General features: G+C 34.7%; 1 protein-coding gene across 1 annotated transcript in view; it reads right to left on the minus strand.

The window, feature by feature from the left end:
* Positions 1-21,754, minus strand: part of LTN1 (listerin E3 ubiquitin protein ligase 1) — a 52,861-nt gene that overhangs the window by 13,671 nt on the left and 17,436 nt on the right. Inside the window, exons 12-24 of the mRNA XM_058296141.2 lie at positions 20,746-20,935; positions 20,074-20,313; positions 19,136-19,289; positions 18,215-18,359; positions 17,587-17,773; positions 15,322-15,481; positions 14,273-14,377; positions 10,440-10,582; positions 6,535-6,670; positions 6,140-6,284; positions 5,055-5,268; positions 4,337-4,574; positions 3,932-4,006 (exon numbers count right to left, since the gene is read on the minus strand). Of these exons, the coding sequence (XP_058152124.1) occupies positions 3,932-4,006; positions 4,337-4,574; positions 5,055-5,268; positions 6,140-6,284; positions 6,535-6,670; positions 10,440-10,582; positions 14,273-14,377; positions 15,322-15,481; positions 17,587-17,773; positions 18,215-18,359; positions 19,136-19,289; positions 20,074-20,313; positions 20,746-20,935 (2,132 nt within the window). The remainder of the gene's footprint in view (positions 1-3,931; positions 4,007-4,336; positions 4,575-5,054; positions 5,269-6,139; positions 6,285-6,534; positions 6,671-10,439; positions 10,583-14,272; positions 14,378-15,321; positions 15,482-17,586; positions 17,774-18,214; positions 18,360-19,135; positions 19,290-20,073; positions 20,314-20,745; positions 20,936-21,754) is intronic.

Below are 21,754 nucleotides of genomic sequence, written 5' to 3' on the forward strand. Positions count from 1 at the left end.
AGAAGTTTTAGATTATATCGGAAATACAGGAGATTCCCCTCCCACACTTTCCCCCCATTAACAACATCTTTCATTAGGGATGATACATTTGTTACAATTGGTGAACACATAATGAAACACTGCTACTAACCATGGCCTTCACTTTATAGTTTACACTTTGCACTGCTTAATTTTATAGGCTTTGACAAATGCCTTGTATCCGTCATTGCAATGTCATGCTAGACAATTCCAATGCCCCCATGTTACACCCATTTTAGTTAAAGTGTAACCAACTGAATCAGGATAGGTCTTACTCCTATTATTAAAGACCTTATAAAGAGAAAGCCAGGTGAAGGAGAAAAAGCTGAAGTCAACAATCTGGAAGAAAAAGGAAGAGGACATTCCTATGTGACATGAAAGTCAAGGAATCCAAGGACTGCCAGCCAGCCAGAATGCCAGTGGCCCTGAGAAGAAGCAAGACTTTCAGCCTCCAAAACCCAAGACACAATCAATTCCCACATAAGCTAACCCACTGTATGACACTTTTCTTAATTACCTGGAAACTAAGACAACTGGCATCCTCCAAACTTCTGCTGTGAAGTCTTTACCGTCAACAATTCCATCTCATGTACCAACCCTTCTCTATTCCATACCAAATGGTCACTAAATCCTACAAATACCAGTTCTAAAATCTCTTCTTTCCACACTGTCCACCAAGCACTGATAATAACCTCTGGAATAGCACCTCTGCTGGCTTTGCACAATTCATGCTTCACATTATTGCCAGCATCAGCTGAGAGTGCCCTATCCCCTACCAAATAATGTCCTAACTTCTAAAAAAAAAAAAAACCATTTTAAGGTCCTTTATTATTCAGCCCTTAATCCTTCCATGTTTTGGTGTTTTTTTTAAGATTTTTTAATTTCCTTCCTCCCCACCCCCCGCCATTGTCTGCTCTCTGTGTCCATTCGCTGTGTGTTCTTCTGCACCCACTTGCATTTTCTGGCGGCACTGGGAAACCACGTCTTTTTTGTTGTGTCATCTTGCTGCGTCAGCTGTGTGTGTGTGGTGCCACTCCTGGGCAGGTTGCACTTTTTTCACACAGGGCAGATCTCCTTGCAGGGCATACTCCTTGTGAGTGGGTCACCCCTACATGGGGACACCCCTGCGTGGCATGGCACTCCTTGCGTGCGGCAGCACTGCACGTGAGCCAGTTTACCATGCGGGTCAGGAGGCCCTGGGGATCAAACCCTGGACCCTCCATATGGTAGATGGACTCTCTACCAGTTGAGCCACGTCCGCTTTCCAACCCTTCCACTTTCATCTTCCACTATACCCTGCCTATTTCACACATACATGTTCACTTGTTCTTTCACTCAACAAATGAACACGACTCATGAGTAAGCTATATGCCAGGCACCATATAGTGTATATGGATACACTCAGGTACAAAAGACAAAAATTCATGCCTTCAAAGTGCTTTTATCTAGTGGAAGAAGATACTTACAATAAGCAAACAAATTAAATGCCATCTACTCAACATTTCCAGAGCACATCCTGAACATTCCTTGCATATGCTATTTAACTTACACTGTATTCCCTGTCCTGCTAAAATGCTACCTACCCTTACAGGTCCAGCCTAAATGTCTCTTTCTCAAGAAAAAGTCTTCCCTCCCAGGAGCATAATTTTTTTGTTTTTTGTTTTTAAAGATTTCTTTTTATTTATTTCCCTACTCCACCCCCCGTTGTTTGCATTCACTGCTCTCTGTTTGTCTTCTTTTTAGGAGACACTGGGAACCAAACCCAGGACCTCCCATGTGGGAGGGAGGCGCCAATCACTTGAACCACCTCCACTCCCTGCTTGTTGTATCTCTTGTTCTGTCTCCTCATTGCGTCGTCTTTTTTTCCATTCAATTAAATGTACTGGATACCTACAATTTTTTTTTTAATCGTACAAAATGTTACACAATATATTTGCTTCATAGTAATGCAATCATATAGTACTTGTCCTTTTGTGTCTGACTTGCTTCACTAAACATAATGTCCTCCAGGTTCATCCATGTTGTCATATGCTTTACGACTTCATTTCTTCTTAGAGCTGCATAATATTCCATTGTGTGAATATACCACGGTTTGTTTATCCATTCATCTGTTGATGGACTCCTAGGTTGTTTTCAACTTTTGGTGATCATGAATAATGCTGCTGTGAACATCAACGTGCAGAAGTCTGTTCATGTCACTGCTCTCAGTTCTTCTGGGTATATACCCCATAGTGGTATTGCAGGGTCATGTGGCAAATCTACTCAACTCCTTTAAGAACTACCAACAGTTCTCCACAGTGGCTATACCATTCCGCATTTCCACCAACAATAAATAAGTATTCCTCTCTCTCCACATACTCTCCAACACTTGTAGTTCTCTGTCTTTTTAATAGTGGCCTTTCTGATAGATATAAAGTAATACCTCATTGTAGTTTTGATTTGCATTTCCCTAATTAAGAGAGATGTTGAGCATGTCTTCATTTTTAGCCAGTTGTATTTCTTCTTTGGACAAATGTCTATTCAAGTCTTTTGCCCATTTTTTAATTGCATTGTCTTTTTATTGTTGAGTTATAACTTTTTTTATATAACCTGGATATTAAACCCTTATTGGATATGTGATTTCCAAATATTTTCTCCCATTGAGTTGATTGCCTTTTCACCTTTTTCACAAAGTCCTGTGAGGTGCAAAAGTGTTTAATTTTGAGAAGGTCCCATTTATCTATTTTTTCTTTTGTTGCAAGTGCTTTGAGTAGAAGGTCCAAGTGGCCACCACCTACTACAAGGTCTTAAAGATGTTTCCCTCTATTTTCTTCTGTAGTTTTATGGTCCTGGCTTTTATATTTAGGTCTTTGATCCATGTTGAGTTGCTTCTTGTATAGGGAGTGAGGTAAAGGTCCTCTTTCATTCTTTTGGTTATAGATTTCCAGACATCCCAGTACCATTTGTTGAAGAAACTGTTTTGTCCCATTAACATTAACTTGGTCGGGTTTGTCAAAAACCAGTTGACTGTGTGAGGGAGGGTTTATTTCTGGGTTCTCAATTCTATTCCACTGATTGAGGTGTCTATCTTTATGCCAGTACCATGCTGTTTTGACCACTGCAGCTTTGTAATATGTTTCAAGATCAATTGTTTTGTTTTGATAACAAGCAAGGTTAGCCATCCATCTGAAGCTATAAAGGACATTTTCAGACTTGTGTGTACTGAATTAATAGAGCTAAACTGAAGACTTAATTACAACTAAAATGCTTATGGATTTTCCTGTTTTACAGCTCTTGTCATTTTTATCTATAAATTTAAGATCTTGACAACTTACATTCAGCTTTGTTTTTTTTTTTTTTTTAGCATTAAACAATTTTTTTAAGGACTGGAACACTTTTACGTTTACAGAAAATCATTCACAAAGTATAGAGTTCCCATATATCTCTCCCTTCCCTGGTGCATATTTAATTGTGCCCTTATAACATGCATGCTATATATACTTTTTCTTAGCACTTCATATGCTATTAAAGGGTAACACTGTCTCTATTAGATTATAAGCTCCTTAAGAACAAGGACTTACCTTACTAAACACTATATTCCCCCCCTTCAGCCTTTATTTAATACCTTCAAAAAGTGGGTGTTCAATATCTAAATCAATACAATCTTTCTATGGCTTACCATAGGGCCAAAGAAAGTTTTACTAAATAGTAGCAAACTGAAAATGTAATTAAGGAATAATTAAGAAGAAAAAGAAACAATCTTTTGGATGAACTTTGAATTTCATTTATATTATACAAGTAACTTTAAAAGTATCTATCTGTTGAACGAATATACAATTACAATTTTAGCACTTGTGTGTTGCCTGAGTCTTCTAAATTCAAGTGAGAAGGATTATAAGAATTTAATAAAACAAATTATTATTTTAAAACTTACAGAGCTGGTTCTTCTTCTTCATCTCCATATGACTTTAGATTATCCTGATCATATTGTGGTAATTCAGGCATCAATCTGAAAATTAAAACATTTAAAGATATTTTATATTAAACTGTCCACTGCTAAATCATGTTTAAGAGCAGAAAGGCCAGTATTTATTTGTAATGAGTATATTTTTAAAAGTTTTTTTCTGAAACAACCACCTATGCGCTATTTAAATGTAAACTAGATATGGACAAACAGTGACCTGAAGATCAAATAACTTGACATTGCTGTTATTGAAGCATACAGTATGTATGTATTTTTTTCATAGTTTGACTTTTAATGACTAAAAGTTAAAAAGCTAAAAAAATGTCCTTTTTTTTTAGACCACCGTAACACTGATTCATTTGGAAGAATTCTTACTTATATAGCATGTGATAAACAGCAATTTGCACAGGTCTAGCTTTGAAGAGAAGTAATGGGGCCAATGTATTCAACAAAGTCTGGAGATGGTCTGGAAAGTTTGTTTTTTGACCAGCAACAAATCTTGCAGGGAGTTTGTGACTCAAGAGTTGATCCTTTGGGATATATGTTAATGTTTCACACATAGGCTTCAGCATTGCATTCCGAAAGGATGTTTCAGATGTATCTTTGCTTTCTCCTGACGACAAAAAGAAACATGTACATTCCAAAGGAAAGTGAGTAATTCAGCTTGACTGATTCACAATCAAATGTCACTTAAAAAAAGGAAATAAAAACTAAACATAAACATTAGAACAGTAATAACTAAAGACATGAAATACAAATTTCAGTTAATCTTAACTGTTTAATGACTTCTATCTCACCCTTAAAAAGAAAGCAAAAGTTCAATACAAAGGTTCAAATTATGAATAATTTATTCATGTTTAAAGTAATTCAGTATTACTTTTATTTGCAAAGGTGTTTAGATATCTTGACATTTTTCAATTCTTGTTTATAAAGCTGAAGCATAATATTAATACAATGCTTTTGAAAGGCCAAGCTTTCTCTCTGGTTCTTTTAAGATCCAATATTGTTTAATTAAGCATCCAATGTTTTAGTTTTGAATTTTTCAACAAGTTATTTTCCAAGAATTTCACTTATTTTTCCCTTTTTTACTTGCCTGTAACAGTCACCAAAAGAGGTAAAAGCAAACTGTGGATCCCTTGGGAAAAAAATTCTTTCCATTCACTGATTAGATTTACAGGAAGATTGCCAATAGTATCCAGAGATGCAGAATCAAAAAAAGCACTGAGATCACAGGCCAAATCACAGCTGACATAGGCGAACAGCTGTATAAGTGGAACTGAATACAATTCATGATTCTCACTTGTTGTCTGAAGAAACAAGACAAATCAAGTATTAGCTAAGCAGACTTCTACCAGAAAAAGAACCTCACAAACCAAGGTAATAGAAAGGGTTCCTCTTTCGTTTCTCTAAATCTTAAAATAAAGAGCAGTTGAGGTATAAAATCCCAGGGGAAATTCTGTATTTTAAATCAAAATAACATTTTTTTTTTCAAAATTAAATTCTAAGAATTAGAATCATTAATGAACAATTTATTCTGAAAAGTCATTTTTTATTTCTAAAACTATGGAATAAAATACAAGTCGATACATTTTAGAACACATTTCTAATACTCTCAGTTGGGCATTAAGTTCATTTTAAAATAAGGAAACTGAGGCTCAAATAGGTTAAATTTAAAACCCTAAGTCTCAAAGCTTATAGAAGGCAAGGCAGACATTCAAACCAATTCAAATCCTGACTAACATACTGCCTTAGAGCCCAAATGTATTACACATCTAGTTGCTTTGGATTACAAAAAGAAAATTTCTGAATCTGTTTATCATTAACATATTATTCTGGCAATACTGCAGTCAGTTTTAGGAATAATTTAATTAGAACCAAGAAAGAATCTTTTTTTAAATTTGTCACCCAACGATAAGCTAAAACCTCAAAGGATTGTGCTCGAAGTATACTAAAACAAGCTAACGGAGAAAACATTTTAATAGCAGTTAGGAGGAATGATGCTGACAGTCATTAAACCTATCATTCCACTGCTTGGTCAAATATTATCTGATGAGGAGAACATGGTTTTATGTGTTTTCAAAGGATCCAGGTACATATAACTATCACTTAAGAACAGAATAGGATTACTAAATAGTTCTGATGCACAGGTATGTACAAAGACCCAAGAGGTTAATTTACCTCCAGCCATGCCAACATGGAACACATGATGAAGTCCCATTCACTCTCTGCCAAAGGAGCTGAGCCATATTTCAGAAATAGTGACAGGAAGCGGATTATTTCTATATTTATACCCAGTATCTCTGAACTTGCTTCTGACAGATTACTATGATAAAAACAAAAGCAAAATAACAAAAAAAGGAGCAGAAAGCATGAAAAAATTACATTGATATTCAATTTAAAAGATTCTACTTTAAAACTTATAAATGACTGACTTAGATATCTACCATGACATTATTCTATAAAACTGTGAATGCAGGATACACAAATTGGGTCGCTTTGTATATAGGGAAAACAAAAGCAAGAAAGTTTTTTTAACAGCAAAAAAAAAAAAAAAAGTATAAAGTCTCACCTACCAACTGAAAAGAAAAATATCTTCATGCTCTTTCTTCCAGGATATTATCATTTTTAATATACCATGCAATAGCTCTCCATCATCAATGCTTCTGGTTTGCAGACAAGAATTGAAAATAGCAAGATATCCAAAACCTCCTAAAGTAAAATTCAAAGCATAAATTATGAACTCAATTTTTCTTTAACTATATTGCTACTTTAAAAAAGAATAGTACTTTTAACTTAGAGATCAAAAACTTTCTTAGAAGTACCCCAAAAGGAACCCTAAAAGGGGCTGATATGAAAGTCAATAAACAAGCCTGTAAATTCCACAGCGTAGAAACCCTGCATGCATACCTAGCACCTAGCACAGAATAGGGAACTTTTTTTTTTTTTTTTGAAAAATGAATGATATTGTGTTTATACTAACCTATGTTTTTTGTCTTTGTTTCTTAAGTATTCAACTTACTCAGCAGACCCACCTTGCAAATAAACTTCTGGAATAAGCTATGTCTGGTAAGCTCTTATTGGGGCCTCCACTCTTAAAAATGTATGGTTCCTTTACATCCTTCAACTCTCAGCTTATATATTATCTCCTCTCATAACATGGCCTTCCCCACTTGTTTACTGAATTTAAGTTTTGAATTTTATGCCACTTGTTTATTGCTTTTAAGGCACTAATTACAATGTAAAATCACTTTTATTTGTTTATTAATTATCTCAACTAGAAAGTAAGCTCCATGAGGGTAGGGATGTTATATTCATCAGAGTATTCTCCTAGCACAAGGCCTGAGATATAGAGATAGAATACTGACTGACCAAATGAAGAATATGAACAAATGAATGAATATCAAGTACCCCAGTTAGACTCTGGGGAGAGAAAGATGAATAAAATCCAGTCTGACCTGAAGGCACCTGTCTTTCAGTATTGGCAGACGTGAAAATAAATTAGAATACAACATGGATATAGACTGAAGTCCAGAAGTCCAGAACAGGAAGCAACTATCTCCATCTAGGTGAGTCAGGAAAGATTTCCCGAAGTTTGCATTTGAACTGGGATTTATGGTAAGATAAGCAAGAGACTGCAAGACTAGCAAAGGACACTCTGGGAAGTGCCAAGGCACAAAACTGTAAAAAGGTATGTTCAAAAATCCTAAGAACTTAGTATGGCCAGGGTACAGGGTGGAAGAGACAGAAGATAAAACTGGAGAAATCAGTTATGATAGGATTGTAAAAATGTCTTAAACACCAAACTAAGGACTTTGGATTTTATCCTGTATGCAAAAGGGAACCAAAAAAGAAGTAAAAGAATTTTTTAAAAGAAAAATAATCCTCATTGCAAAATAGAAGAGGGACTCAGGTGTAATAGAAACCATTGATTTTCTAACAACTAAACAGTATTTGTTTAGCTAACTGTTTCACTTCTTTGGCTGTAAGGTCAAAGTTGGTTGTCAAATTTTAAAAACATTTTGTCCCCCTTTGGGGCTTCCTCCTATTGGCCTTCTAGCAGCTGTGTACATCCTAGTCTGTGTGAACATCACCTTGTGGAGTTGTGTGATGCCACAGCCCCGTCTCTTGCCCCTTTCTCCTTCTCTGCCATCTTTTGGTTAAAACCTACACTAGAGAAATCAACTACATGCTCATTAGGCTCTCCTCTCCTCCATGCATAGTCAGTTCAGATCAATCCCCACTCTGGAACCCTAAACTGCAACTTAATCCTGCAGTCTATCTCTGTAGGCAAACTTAACAGTGAAGCATAATGCCACAAAACGTTATCATCTCTAACAGTGGCTAGGCCTTCCGTGTCATTTATCAATTCTTTTTCCACTGTTTCAGACTTTTACCTTCTTAAAACCCACAGTCCAGATTCCACTATTAAATGACCTAGCCTCTTTCAAAGTGGAAATGAAGCTCATTATCTGGGAACACCTAAACTCCCCAATCTCCTCCACATATATGTATGTATCCATCTTTAAAGCTGTTTCAGAGGAAACTCCCTCCTCCTATTTAAGGTAATTTTTTTCTAAAGGTGCTCTAAATCCCATCTTCTTTGCCCTCCCTCTCACCTTCTCAGTGGGAACTTTCTTCATCTTTACTGCCTGTCTCTACTATCCTCAGTCCCTCCCTGGCTGCTGCTTCTTCTCAACATACAAAGACTCTAATTTGACCTTGTAGTTCTCTCCAAGTTTCATCTTTTCTACATCCCTTTCAGCCAAACATTTAGAAGCACAAACTAGCTGCCTCCCCTTGCCACCACTATTTATTCCAACAATGCCAAACCCAATGGATAATTTTCAGTCCCTTATGTTGTTATTTGACCTTCTGTGGCACGTAACACAGGTGATAGATGTGTTAAATATAACTTTTTCTCTCTCTCTCTTTCCTCCTATTTCTTTAACCCCTTCTTCTCAAGTTTCCTTCCTTCCACATAGCTCTTAAATCTGAATGCTGCTTTTCCCTTGCTGTAATTTTCACTCTTCCTGGACAAGCTCTACAACAAAGATACTGTAGACTTTGAAAACATTATCTCTACACAATTAGTACAGCCTATAGCTTATTGCAAATTTCCATAAGAATATTTACTTATATTTACCATCTTAATCTAATATCTGTTACAGTAACCCTCTGTATAATCTCCATTATACAGTACACGGGTACTACCATTACCCAATCCAGAAATAGAATCATAAAGCCCTGTCAATTCTATTTCCTTAATCTCTTTAATTCCCATTCCCTCTCTTCGATCTATGCCTTAATTTAACTCTCTTTATCTCACATAGACTGTTCCAACAGCTCTTTATCTGATCTCCCTACCCCCAATTTGTCCTTTCTAATATATACCCTTCACATGGCCTTTGAAATAATCCTTCTAAATATAAATGTGATTATCCTACTACCTTCCTCCTTCATTTGAGAAAATGGCTCCTTACTGCCTACAGCTTAAAGTTCACACTCAACCTGCAAAATGAGGTCTTCATGATGTTCCCTACATGCCTCAAAATCCACCACTGGTACACCCCAACAGCTTCTGTCCCCAACCTTCTACCTTAAATGCCAGCCAAACAAACTATTTGCACCTTGTATGTTTCTGTGTGCCCAAATGCAACTCTATCCACATGGAAACCTATTTACCCTTCGAGACCCAGTTAAAGAATTATTCTTTATGAAACCTCCTTCACACTCCAAAGCAGAGTGAAAACTCCTTCCTTTATGCTAATTCCATACATAGTACATACGTGAGTCAACACACGACATAATTTTATTGTATCTTCTATAGCAGATTTGTACAGGAAGTGCCACCTGGCAGGTGCTCAAAAAGTGGTTACTAAATGCATCTCTGACAAACTTGGAGCAATTAATGTCTGCTGCTATGGTTTCTACTACAGACGCAAGAAAAAGAAGGTCCTTGCACTTTCTGTCTGGTTGTGGCAGCCAAGACTGAACGGGAGAATATAGGAAATTCTTAAAGTATGGGGAATGGGAAATAAACTTTGCAACTCAGAAATAAACTTGTAAACAGAAAAAAAAAGTGGTTACTAAATTAATAAATGAACTAGTAGAAAGTACAGACTGTTAAAGAGGTTTCAAATATCACAAAAGCTATAGTCCCTCTTTAGTTGCTCCATCGTTGGTTTACTAGACAGAAATAGGCTTAGCTAAAAAAGCTCTGCATGGGAAAGAAATGATTAGAGGATATTTGTAGGTGTAAATTTTCCCCTAAAGTTATATCATTTCTATATTGCAAACACTCTCCAATGATACTCACCTTCACGACTGTCAACTTGTTATGTAACAAAAGTGTAACTAGGAACAAATCAGCTATAATTCAACCCTTCTCCACTAGAGTTGACTTTAGATATTAAGAAATATTTCTTTCATCCAAATGAGTAATTAAATTAATTAAGTTACTTATTATAAAGCAACCAACCATCAATACTGCGAAGATCTTTCTTAGTCCAGGTCAAAAGTGCAGGTACACACTGAGCAATTAAGTCTTTCTTTTCTTCTTTTGACAAAAATGGACAGAGACTTTGAATGGTATGCAAATTACCTTCTGTTAGTGGGAAAAAACTGTTTAAAGAAAAAATATGAAATATATTTATTCTAAATATGCAGTTATTTTTTAAAACTCCTCTTACTCAGACTGCTCAAAAGACATAAATTCCACTATGTAAATACCTACATAGAAAAAAAATAAAAGGAATCATAACAATAGATTAACAATCACTGTTTCTGGATGATGAAATTGCAGGTAACTTTCCCCCTGCTTCTTTCTTTTTTCCGTATGTTTCTAATTTCTAAAATGAGCAATATACTTTGCCTCCATGTATGCTTTTTTAAATCACATAATATCCTATCATGCTATCTTTAAGAGTCAAATGATTCAGTTTAAACAGTACTGTTGTGCTTTCCATGCATTGATGTTTGCATAGGTACATATGTATACTTGGGTTATATTTACATAGATGGATGGCATCACACTAATCCATATTGCTGTATTTTTTCCCACCTAATAAAATACTTTGTAGATCTTTCCAAGTCAAAACATATAGATGCATATATGTATCATTCCATTTTAAAGCTACCAAAAAAAAAAAAACCCTACATAACAATTCATAGTACAGATATATAATTCCCTAATTAGCTAAATTAACCTAATTAGTGGACACTTAGGTTTTTTCAACAAGTTTGCTCTTAATAATGCTGCAATTAATGTCCTTAAAGAGATCATTCTGCATATGTACAAATACCTTTTCAGGCTGAATTTCTAGAAGTGGAATTGCTAAATCAAAGGATTTGAAACTATTATATTTTGGTGATTTCAAAGTCTTTCCGAAAAAGTGTAATCAATTTACACTTTCACCAAAACTGAACAATTATGCCAGTTTCACTGTACACTTTATGAATCTTTTTAATTCCTGGCAACATAGTGGAAAAATAGTGCTTGTTTTAATTTGTACTTCTGTTATTATTAGTTTTGGAAAACCCATTCATATTTCACATTTCATAACAGAAATACCCTTTCATATCCTCTGACCATTTCATCTATGAATTGCCTGTTTATATTCTTGACACATTTTTCTATTTGGATATTTCTTCCATTTTGTCATTTGATTCTCGCCTTTTTTATTGTTTTTGTCATACAGAAGTTTTCACTTTTACAAAATCAAATATCTATCTCTTTGCGTTTTCTGGGGTTCGTATCTTGCTTTAGTAAGAGACACTCATGATTATACAGTCCCTTATTTTCCTTTAATGTTTTCATAGATCTGTGCTTCACATTTGGCTCTTAATTGTACTTTACTGTTTATGTATAATGTAACAGAAGAATATTTTTTTTCAAATACATCCAATTTTCACATCATCATTTATTACTGACTGACCTCAATGATTTGTAACTCCACCTGTATCAAAAACTAAATTCACATATATAAGTGTGGACTAGTTTCAATACCCTATATTTTGAACCACTAATTTGTCTACACACCAACTTCATAGTGTTTATAGTAACTTAATAGTAAATTTTATATTTGATAGGGCAAGTCTCTTTCATTTTCCTTAGCAAATATTTCCTAGCTATTTCTCTTCAAATGCATACTTTTTAGAATCAGTTAAAGAAGATTTTCTAAACAGTAGCTAAAATTCTGACTACCACTGCACTGAACTTAAAAGACTGACATAATCATCCTTACATTTTATCTTATCTTCTTTTGTTACCTTTTATTAGCTTCTAATTTTGTCGAATTTATTTCTAGGTACTTAATAGTTATCACTGTGAACGGAAACTCTTTTTTCCCATACCATTTTTAATTGATTACTACTGATTTATTTTGACATCTGTATGTCAAGTGTATATTGATCTCATTAGTAATTAGTTCTAATAGTTCTTTAGTTAATTCCATTAAGTTTTCTAGAAAGACCACATTACTTTTATAATCAGAAAAATTAACAGAGGGAAGAAGAGATGTGATGTGGGGGCATTTTGGGACTCTGAGTTGTCTTAAATGATATTGCAGGGTCAGATGCTGGACTTTATAGATCCTGCCATAACCCACTGAATGTACTGGGGGAGAGTGTGAACTACTGGGTAAATTATTATCTATGTAGTGCAGCACTGCTCCAAAAAGTGTTCACTGAGTGCAATGAGTGTGCCACAATGATGGAGGAGGTTGTTGGGAGGAGGTGTGGGAGGATTGGGGTGGGGGGGTGGGGGATATATGGGAACCTCTTAAATTTTTTAATGGAACATTATTTTTTGTGATGTATGTATCTTCAAAAAAATACAATTTATAAAAATGATGGGGTGCGGGGGTGGGGAGTGGGGTATATGGGAACCTCATATTTTTTATTTTTTTTATGTTTTTTAATGTAATGTTCTTTGTGATCTATTAACTTTAATTTAAAAAGTGTAAAAAAATTACACTGAGTGAAAGTCAATACCAAAAGGTTATGTTTTATATATATAACCATTTCTGTACATAATACTCCATTTATATAAGATCCTTAAAATAACAATTATAGAGATGGAGAACAGATTATTGGTTGCCAGGGATTAGGTAGAGTGGGAAGAAGTGAGATGGCTATGGCTATAAAGGGTAGCACAAAGGATCCTTGTGGTGAACCTGTCCTTGACTCTATCTTGACTGTGCTGGTTGTCATACAGATCAACACATGAGATGAAACTGCATATAACTAAATATACTAGATATACACACACACAAATGAGCACACGTAAAACTGATGAGATTTGAATAAGGTCAAGGGATATACTAATGTCAACTTCCTGGTTGTGATACCATATTACAGTTAAGTAAAATGGTACCACTGGGGTAAAATGAAGGAAAGATATACAGGTCTTTCTGTATTATTTCTTACCACTGCATATGAATCTACAATTACTTCAAAAGAAGAAGGTACAAACTAAAAACAAATTTAAAAAACCAAAATTTAGTTTAGAATGAAGGATATGGACTATAGTTAGTAATATTTTGATAGTACTCTTGCACAGTTTGTAACAAATGTTTCACAACAATGTAAGGTGTTGGTGGTAGGGTGATGTATGGGACCCCTGTATGATATTATGCATGTTTATTCTGTAAGTTCAGAACTTTAACTATACACTTGTTTATATATGTTCATATATGAATGATAAACAATTAAAATAAAAATTTTTAAATATAGCTTAGATGCTACTCTACCAGAAAATATACATAACATTCAGTTTTTCTGGATAAATAAGTAAATTCAAAATGCCTCTTTGTAAAATGCAGTTAACTATTTAATTTGATTGCTTGACTTCACTAGCATGTCCATTCTCACAATCTACTACTTCGTTTATGAATATTCATAGAATTCAATAGATAAGATGATCCTTATTGAAGAGAAAAGAAGAAAAAGTAACTTTCCTTACCACTTCCATACAGCAAATGAAGCAATGAAGGTGGGGTATTAGGAAGGGGGAAAGAGAAACTTCTACCAGAAAAGTTTTCAGGGAAAAGAAAATACGCTCATGAAATGCTGTTTACAAAATTCTACAACAAATGTTAAAAATACTTATTTTTAAAAAGTTATCTCTAACTTAAAATAAATCGCTTTCAAGTCTTTCTCATTTTCTAATTTTGTCCTCATTTCCTTCAATTTAACTTTCTCATTTCCTAAACCTTGTTTTCTTGATTCATTAGTGATTGTTCTTCAGTCAGGGGTTGCCAGAGTGCACAATTTTAAAAATCTACAAAGTAAAAACATTTTAAATAGAAATACCCTTCTTGTCTCTTATAATGTCGTTTGACTTCATCAGATGAAATGCTTCGAGAAAGGATCAACTTAGCGATAATAAGAGACCAAAGTGCACCATTTTCCCTCGATCTGAAAAGGAAAACAAAACAAAACAAAATAATATATTCCCTTTTAAAAGTGAACTTAACAAAATTTCTGAACACTGGTCACCCTTTTACAAAATTAAAAATATCACCTTGTCAGGGCATAATTCACCCTAGACTTTTCCAACAAAGCACCTGCCATTACCCAAAGATTAGGAGTTTAGGTTTTAGACAGTCCTTCACAAATGGTGCTGACCTCTCATTCCAAGGCAATTCCTAATAAGAGAGATGATCATATGGACTGGGCTTGAGGACTAGTAGCTACAAATGGGAAAAAGAAAATCTCTCAGAAGACACTTATGCTAGCTGAGGTTGAGAAAAAAGACATCTAGGCTAAGTGAAGTTGAAGAATCAAGAAGGCACTAATATCCACTGAAATTTTGAGAGTTCAGGTATGTGGGGGTAGGACATGTTTAGCCTAGGTCCTCTGATACTACAAAGCATGGTCAAAATTGTACAGGCAAGTGACAAACTCTTAAAAAGTAAGCAGTTCAACACAGTAATTTCAACAAGCTAACTGCTAAACTCTTCATAAGGACTCTGATTATAAACCTATACTTTTTCATCCAGGGGAGTAGGTTTTGTCATTTTTTATATTAAGACGCATCAGTAACAACATGTAAGGTAAAAGGTGCAATTTGAAAGTAGTATGAGGATAGGTTACAGGTAACAAATTAAAACAACTTCTACAGGTTTCTGTTTCTTTCATCTTCATTTGTCCCTTGAATATATTTCTGGATTCAATAAGATAAGCAAAGCCCAAAATCTCCCCTGAAGAGTAAATCAAGTGTCTATCACTAAAAAATAAAAATGAATTTAGATTGACTTTTTGAGTGAAAGTTTAGCATAGGACTGTGCTTATATTTTACAGGAGACAAGGCCATAAACAAGTAAAATACTCAAAAAAAAAAAATTGAAAGGGATTCTTACCTATTAAATAACAGCTGCAAGAAGACAGAAGTATCACTAAGTACACATAAATTATCATATGTAATACTCATTTTCTGTAGCATTTCACTAAATCCAGTTAGAAAAATAGGAGTATTGTCTAATTCTTCACACCACTGCAGTGAATAAAGCAATTCTGCAACTAATAGAATGAATAGCACCAGATTATCAGGTGTATTTGTGAACAAACCCTTTAATCATTTCCCCAATTTCTAACACTGCTATCCCCCACTCATCTCAAAAAATCTATGAACTGATTTTCAAACCAGCCTTGAGTTGTTCAATGGTAATGAAAACTGAGAATATTTGTCTCATACAAAATACTACCTTCTCCCAATCTTACCTGATCCTTTTACTGACTAGTGAAGAATGTGACAGGTACCTAAGTTACTGACGATACTAGGAGAATCTTCCTATTATTTCTGCCACAACTGGTGTAGGTTTGTATAAGATAAACAACTAAAGGACTCAAGATCTGAAATAAGCAACTCATCTAAATGTGGCAGGAAATGGGAAACAACATGATACAGTAAAAACAGCATGGGCCTTGGTGAAATGGGGTCGATTCAAATCTGCATTCTATTGTTGCCAGACACACAGGTATCAACTAAGATGCTATAACCTACTTATAGGACTGTTGTGAAAATTAAATGACTAAGTTTCTATCACAAAACTGGAATATACAAGTTTTTAAGACAGAAGTAGTCACAATACCCTTTTATAAAGTTAAGTATGGGTTGTTTTTTTTCCAGTTTTTTCATTCTTTTTTTTTAAAGATACATAGATCACAAAAAATGTTACATTAAAAAATATAAGAGATTCCCATATACCCCACACCCCATCCCACCCTCACTCCTCCCACATCAACAACCTCTTTCATCATTCTGGCACATTTATTGCATTTGGTTCAAAATCTAATCCTATCTCTTACAAACCAAGCAACTTTGACCAAGTTAAGGTAACAGGGAAGTGGACTTGGCCCAGTGGTTAGGGCGTCTGTCTACCACATGGGAGGTCCACGGTTCAAACCCCAGGCCTCCTTGACCCGTGGTGCAGCTGGCCCACGCGCAGTGCTGATGCCTGCAAGTAGTGCCCTGCCAAGCAGGGGTGTCCCCGCGTAGGGGAGCCCCACGCACAAGGAGTACGCCCCGTAAGGAGAGCCGCCCAGTGCAAGAGAAAGTGCAGCCTGCCCAGAAATGGCGCGGCACACACGGAGAGCTGACACAACAAAATGACGCAACAAAAAGAAACACACATTCCCGTGCCACTGACAACAACAGAAGCGGACAAAGAAGAACACGAAGTGATTAGACAAAGAGAACAGACAACTGGGGCGGGGGAAGGGGGGGAAGGGGAGAGAAATAAGTAAATAAATCTTTAAAAAAAAAAGATAACAAAGACAATAATATATCTGATTTGTAGGATGGATAAGAAGAGTAAATAAATAATGTTGTCAGTTTGTAATTAGTAATGCAATTAACAGTAATGAATTAATTACAGAAACTTTAATTTCCATTTTTGTGTCTGGAGAGATTCACTCTGCGAGCTTGTCTCCTGCTCTTTACTGAATGTGAAACTGGCTGACCAAAAGAGGAGTTTCAGTGTTTTAGCCTTACTTTCTTCCACAGGACATATATTCTTCCCTACCAATGACCCTGTTAGAGCTGATGACTTAAAAACAACAGTGACACAGGATTTATGCAACTTGTCTACTTTTAATAACACCTTGTAAAAGTTACACCACTACCTACAACTCTAAGCCTTTCCTAGAACAGGGGAAATTTTCTGAAAGCCTAAATCCTCTTTTGATTTCAACATTATAATCTCTATATTTACCAGGAAAAAAATTGCAGCCTTATACCCACCACTATATAAAGGTATAGTGGTTAAAAATCAATTGATAATTCAGAAACCTTGATCAAACTCTGGAGCCTCACTCGATCAATTTTCTTTAGTGTATGTGCCATACAACCTGCTTATACTGACATGGTTCCACCTTAATTAACTGATCTTAGGCCAAATTATGCTCTACAGCTAACCAGAATTTTAAGATTTCAATGTTTCCATCTGCAATTTAACATTCATCACTTAAGTGACCTCAAATTTCCCATCTCTCAGGTAATTACAGGAAAGCTGAAGATTCCTGAATTATTTGAAGATTTAAAAACTGTAGTGTGACAAAAATTACTTCAAAATTATGCTTACTTACATATTATATATTATATATGAATGTTCATATATACTTACTTATTTTCTCTAGCTCATTATTTTCTAAAACTATTTCCTTTTTCAGTGCAACTAACATCATTTTGCTCAACAATGCTGAAGTACACAAATGGCTGGGAAGTTTCTTTGTATCTTGTTCCTTTAAATCTCCTTTAAAGCACTCATAATTCAAACTCAATCTTCCTTCTAAAAGAGGTCTATGCAACCACTAAAAAAGAAGACATTACATATTACACATCATTAGACAGTCTAAATTATTTACTATATACACTACTCATGCTGGGAACAAAAATAAAGTTATTCTATTAAAGTATCTAGTTTATTAGTAAAACCACAGAAACCTAGCAGTTTGGTTTTTCACTACAGGTAATTATCAAAATGTGTATTTCTTTAAGATTTCTTAAGGACAGATCTATGTCTTATTCATCTTTGTACCACGGATCCTTTTTTACCATGGATCTTGCCAATGTCTAATAGTGTTCTGCAAATAGCAAAACCAATATATGAATGACCAGGAATGTAAAGGCAAAGTTAGACTCTACTCTCATTTCATTTACTTTTTTCTTCCCCAGAATAAAATAAAAAATATTCATACTTGCATGAGCACAAACTTTAGAATGAGCTATGTACTCTCCAATCTCAAACATACCTCCATAGGAAGAGAGTGTCTCATCTCTTCCCATTCACTGTTGTTTGGCATTACACTTTCAACATAAACTTCCAGAAGATAAGTATCTTCACGCTCTATAAATGTATTCAGTAAATCATCAACAGTAGACAAGAGGACTTGAAGACTGAAAATAATGCAAAGAACTTACTGCTGTAGTTTTACTATGACTAATGAGAACCCTAGCACACACTAAATACCTTATGGCAGATAACAGCCCACCTAAACAAAAAGACAGGTAAAAATGGAAGTAAGTGACTCCACTTCCCCCACAAACATAGTAAAACTAGAGCTTAAGCCAACATTTATGATTTGAAACCCAAAGTTGCTTCTCTCTCAGAATGAAGAGGAACTGAATTATTTCAGATCAGATATTTCTGGATATAGTTACCTCACTCCAAGAAAAGAGCATGATGATCAAAAGATTTGATCTAACACCAATGGCTTCTAATGCATTCTCAATTTTACCTTTTTTTATAGCGATTTAGATATGAGATGTGAAATACATTGCTATTCAATGTCTTAAAAAGTGAATACCTGATCCCCAAAAATAAAATTACCAAGAACAAGCACTATGTGTGGTGGCCAGAGAGCTCATGGCTGCAATCCATACGAGCTTATGACAGAGGATAGCATCATCATCACATCACTGACCACAAATTAGCAGTCCAGCAGGGTGTGTTACCACAAATCATTCTTCAATTAAGGGATAGTTTAAATGGATGATCATTAAAATAAAATCCTTTTGGAAAAATATGGCTATTTTGATCTTCTCTTGGAATCCTAAATTTCTTACATAACAATCACTTTTCATAAGCACTCATACAAATCATGAAATATTACTTAAGGACAATGATCAAGTATAAAAGAGACATTACACAACTGAGTACAAGAAAAGGTTACCTTTTGATATCCAAAGATGAAGACCGAACTTGGTTCTTGAGCCACAGAGCAGACAAACGTAGGAAGGTACTCTGTTTATATGCATTGTCAATTTGATGGACCAATAAATTTACACCAGAGAGCCAAGTGTTTTTCATTTTACAGATAAGAAAGTCTAAAATCAAGATGTTAACAGGAATTTGTAATTCCAACAAATTAAATCTATTCAGTACAAAATGTCTGAAAGAAGTCATTGTAGTTCTGAGATTTGTAAGATACCATTTAAAAAAGAAAACAAAAAGTTAATATTTCAATTGCCCAAACAAAGTAACTGTGTCATAATATGCAACAAGATAAGCTGGCTTATACCACAAGATTTTAAAAGGTAGTTTCTTTCTGCTCTGAGCTTATTTACAAAAGAGCTGTCCTTTTGGAGATGTGAAAAATTATCTTTTCCAAATGGAGTTAGCATTAAAGGGGTGAGGGGGGACAATTCACTATTAATACTTTTTTCCTATTATTTCATAAATAATTATGAATTAATTGAACATAGTCCTTAAAAAGGCAATCTCAATTTCACTGAGATTTACCAAGATTTAATGTTTTTAACAAGTCAAGAGAAAAACATATATATTATGCCTTTTCTATGAATGAAGAAACTGAAGCATCAAATTCAACAATTTGCCACAGCTCTAAGTGGAGGGGCTAAGATTCCAACTCTACTATCTTGGCACCTTCCAAAATTATGACCTTGACATCAACTAAAAATTTTAGACATAATGTCTACATACATCTTTAAATTGATTTCTAACGCAGAAAGTGTATAGGATTTGTAGTCCTTTCTAAAATGCTTTAAACTTTCAAACAAATTATGATTCAACAGATAAAGCCTGGGCACTTACACTATGAAGGTCAAAGCTGGAGTTTCCCAAGAAAATATTTGAGCAGTAGACTATTACCTGGCAAATGTGTTTTTTCTTTGCTCTGAGCACACAACTGAAAGAGAGTTAATAACAAATCTTCAGATGATGGCATTAGCAAGCATCCTTTTGCTGAGCTGAAATAGTTATAGGCCACATCACAGATAAAAGACACTGATGACTCATTATTTTCCGCTTCTGACAATTTCTTTGTTTTGGATAAAGTTTCATGAAGTTTAACAATGATTCTTTCAACATATACTTCTCTAATCAAGTAACCTAGAGAAAAAAAGTTCAAACAGACAAAAAGTAAAAAAATACTAATAGTGTATTTTTGAATACCTAACTAATAGGGTTAAGTATTTGGGTTTTCCATGTACTAAAAATAAAAGAAAATAGAAAAAAAGGTGTTAATGTAACAGACAAAAGAAAATCATATCAACAAATGAGTCTGTTCTCTCACACATAAAAGTCTCCGGTTTTAAATTAAGTAAAAAACAACAAAGCTCTATAAAATGAGAGTGAGCAACTTTGCTAGAATACAGAATTTAAAATATTAAATGTCTTCCAAGTCATGCTACAAAAATTAATAAACATTTATGGTGCTTACAAAATTAAGATATCTAAATTGACTAAGTCTTATTATAGTATCCCCCCAAAGGTAAACAGGATTATCCCCTACTAGAAAACAAAAGCCATATTTTTGCCTACCATTGTTAATGTGTTGGGATAATACCAAACTTAGAAGTGTCCATTTTTCTGAGTAATAAGATTCTGAAGATACTGTGGATTCCAAGACCTTATTACATAGGTGATCTGCCAAGGATACCAATTTCTCTCCAAGGATATCTCCTTTTAGCCAAAGAGTCACTAAAGCATGTTTTTCCGGACTATAACATGCCTAAAACCATAAAATTAAAGCAAACATCAGGGACAAGACCAAACGTTTATTATTTTACTTAAATATTATTATTTTATTTGTGCCATATTATCTCACATCACCACCATGGCCCCCCAAACACTATCCTCCACTCTTCCTCCTCCTCAAATTATAGGACTGGTATTATTCCTGTCCCCTGGAAGCCTTGCTTATATCCAATTCCATGCTTTGCTCATGCTATCTTTGCTACCACAAATACTTCCCCTCCTCTTTACTTATCAAAATCCCATCCATTCTTCGAAAATCAGTATAAATCCCACCTTTTTCATGAAGTCTCCCCATCCACTCTAGCCCACACTAACTGCTGCTTTCTTCTAAATTTCTAAAGCACTTACTGGATTATGTTATTATTTAAATGTTTCATCTGTGTATGTCTTGCCTTTCCAGTGAGACTGTAAGTTCCTTGAGGGCAGAGATTATCTTAAACTTTTTTGATACCTGCTATCGACACTGCAGGTATGCTCAATAAATAATGAATGGATGAACTTTGAAGAGAGATTTATAAATACTCTATAGAGCATTTTTGTTCATTAACTTTGGTAAAACTAAAGAAAAATTAAGGTATAATAATGATAAGTTACTTCAACATGAACAATGGACATTATTATTTCCTTAAATTCTCTGAAATAAAGTTAATGGGGCCAGATATCTGACTGCAACTGGTTTATTTTCATGAGGTGAGAAAGCAAGGGGAAAAAAAAAACTGTAAATCCGCCCTCAAAAGCATGCTGATCCATATTCCAGAGCTTCTTTTGTTTTAAGGGATGAGAAGAAAGGAAT

Source organism: Dasypus novemcinctus, chromosome 4 (genome assembly GCF_030445035.2).
Source record: "Dasypus novemcinctus isolate mDasNov1 chromosome 4, mDasNov1.1.hap2, whole genome shotgun sequence".
Classification (NCBI taxonomy): Eukaryota; Metazoa; Chordata; class Mammalia; order Cingulata; family Dasypodidae; genus Dasypus; species Dasypus novemcinctus.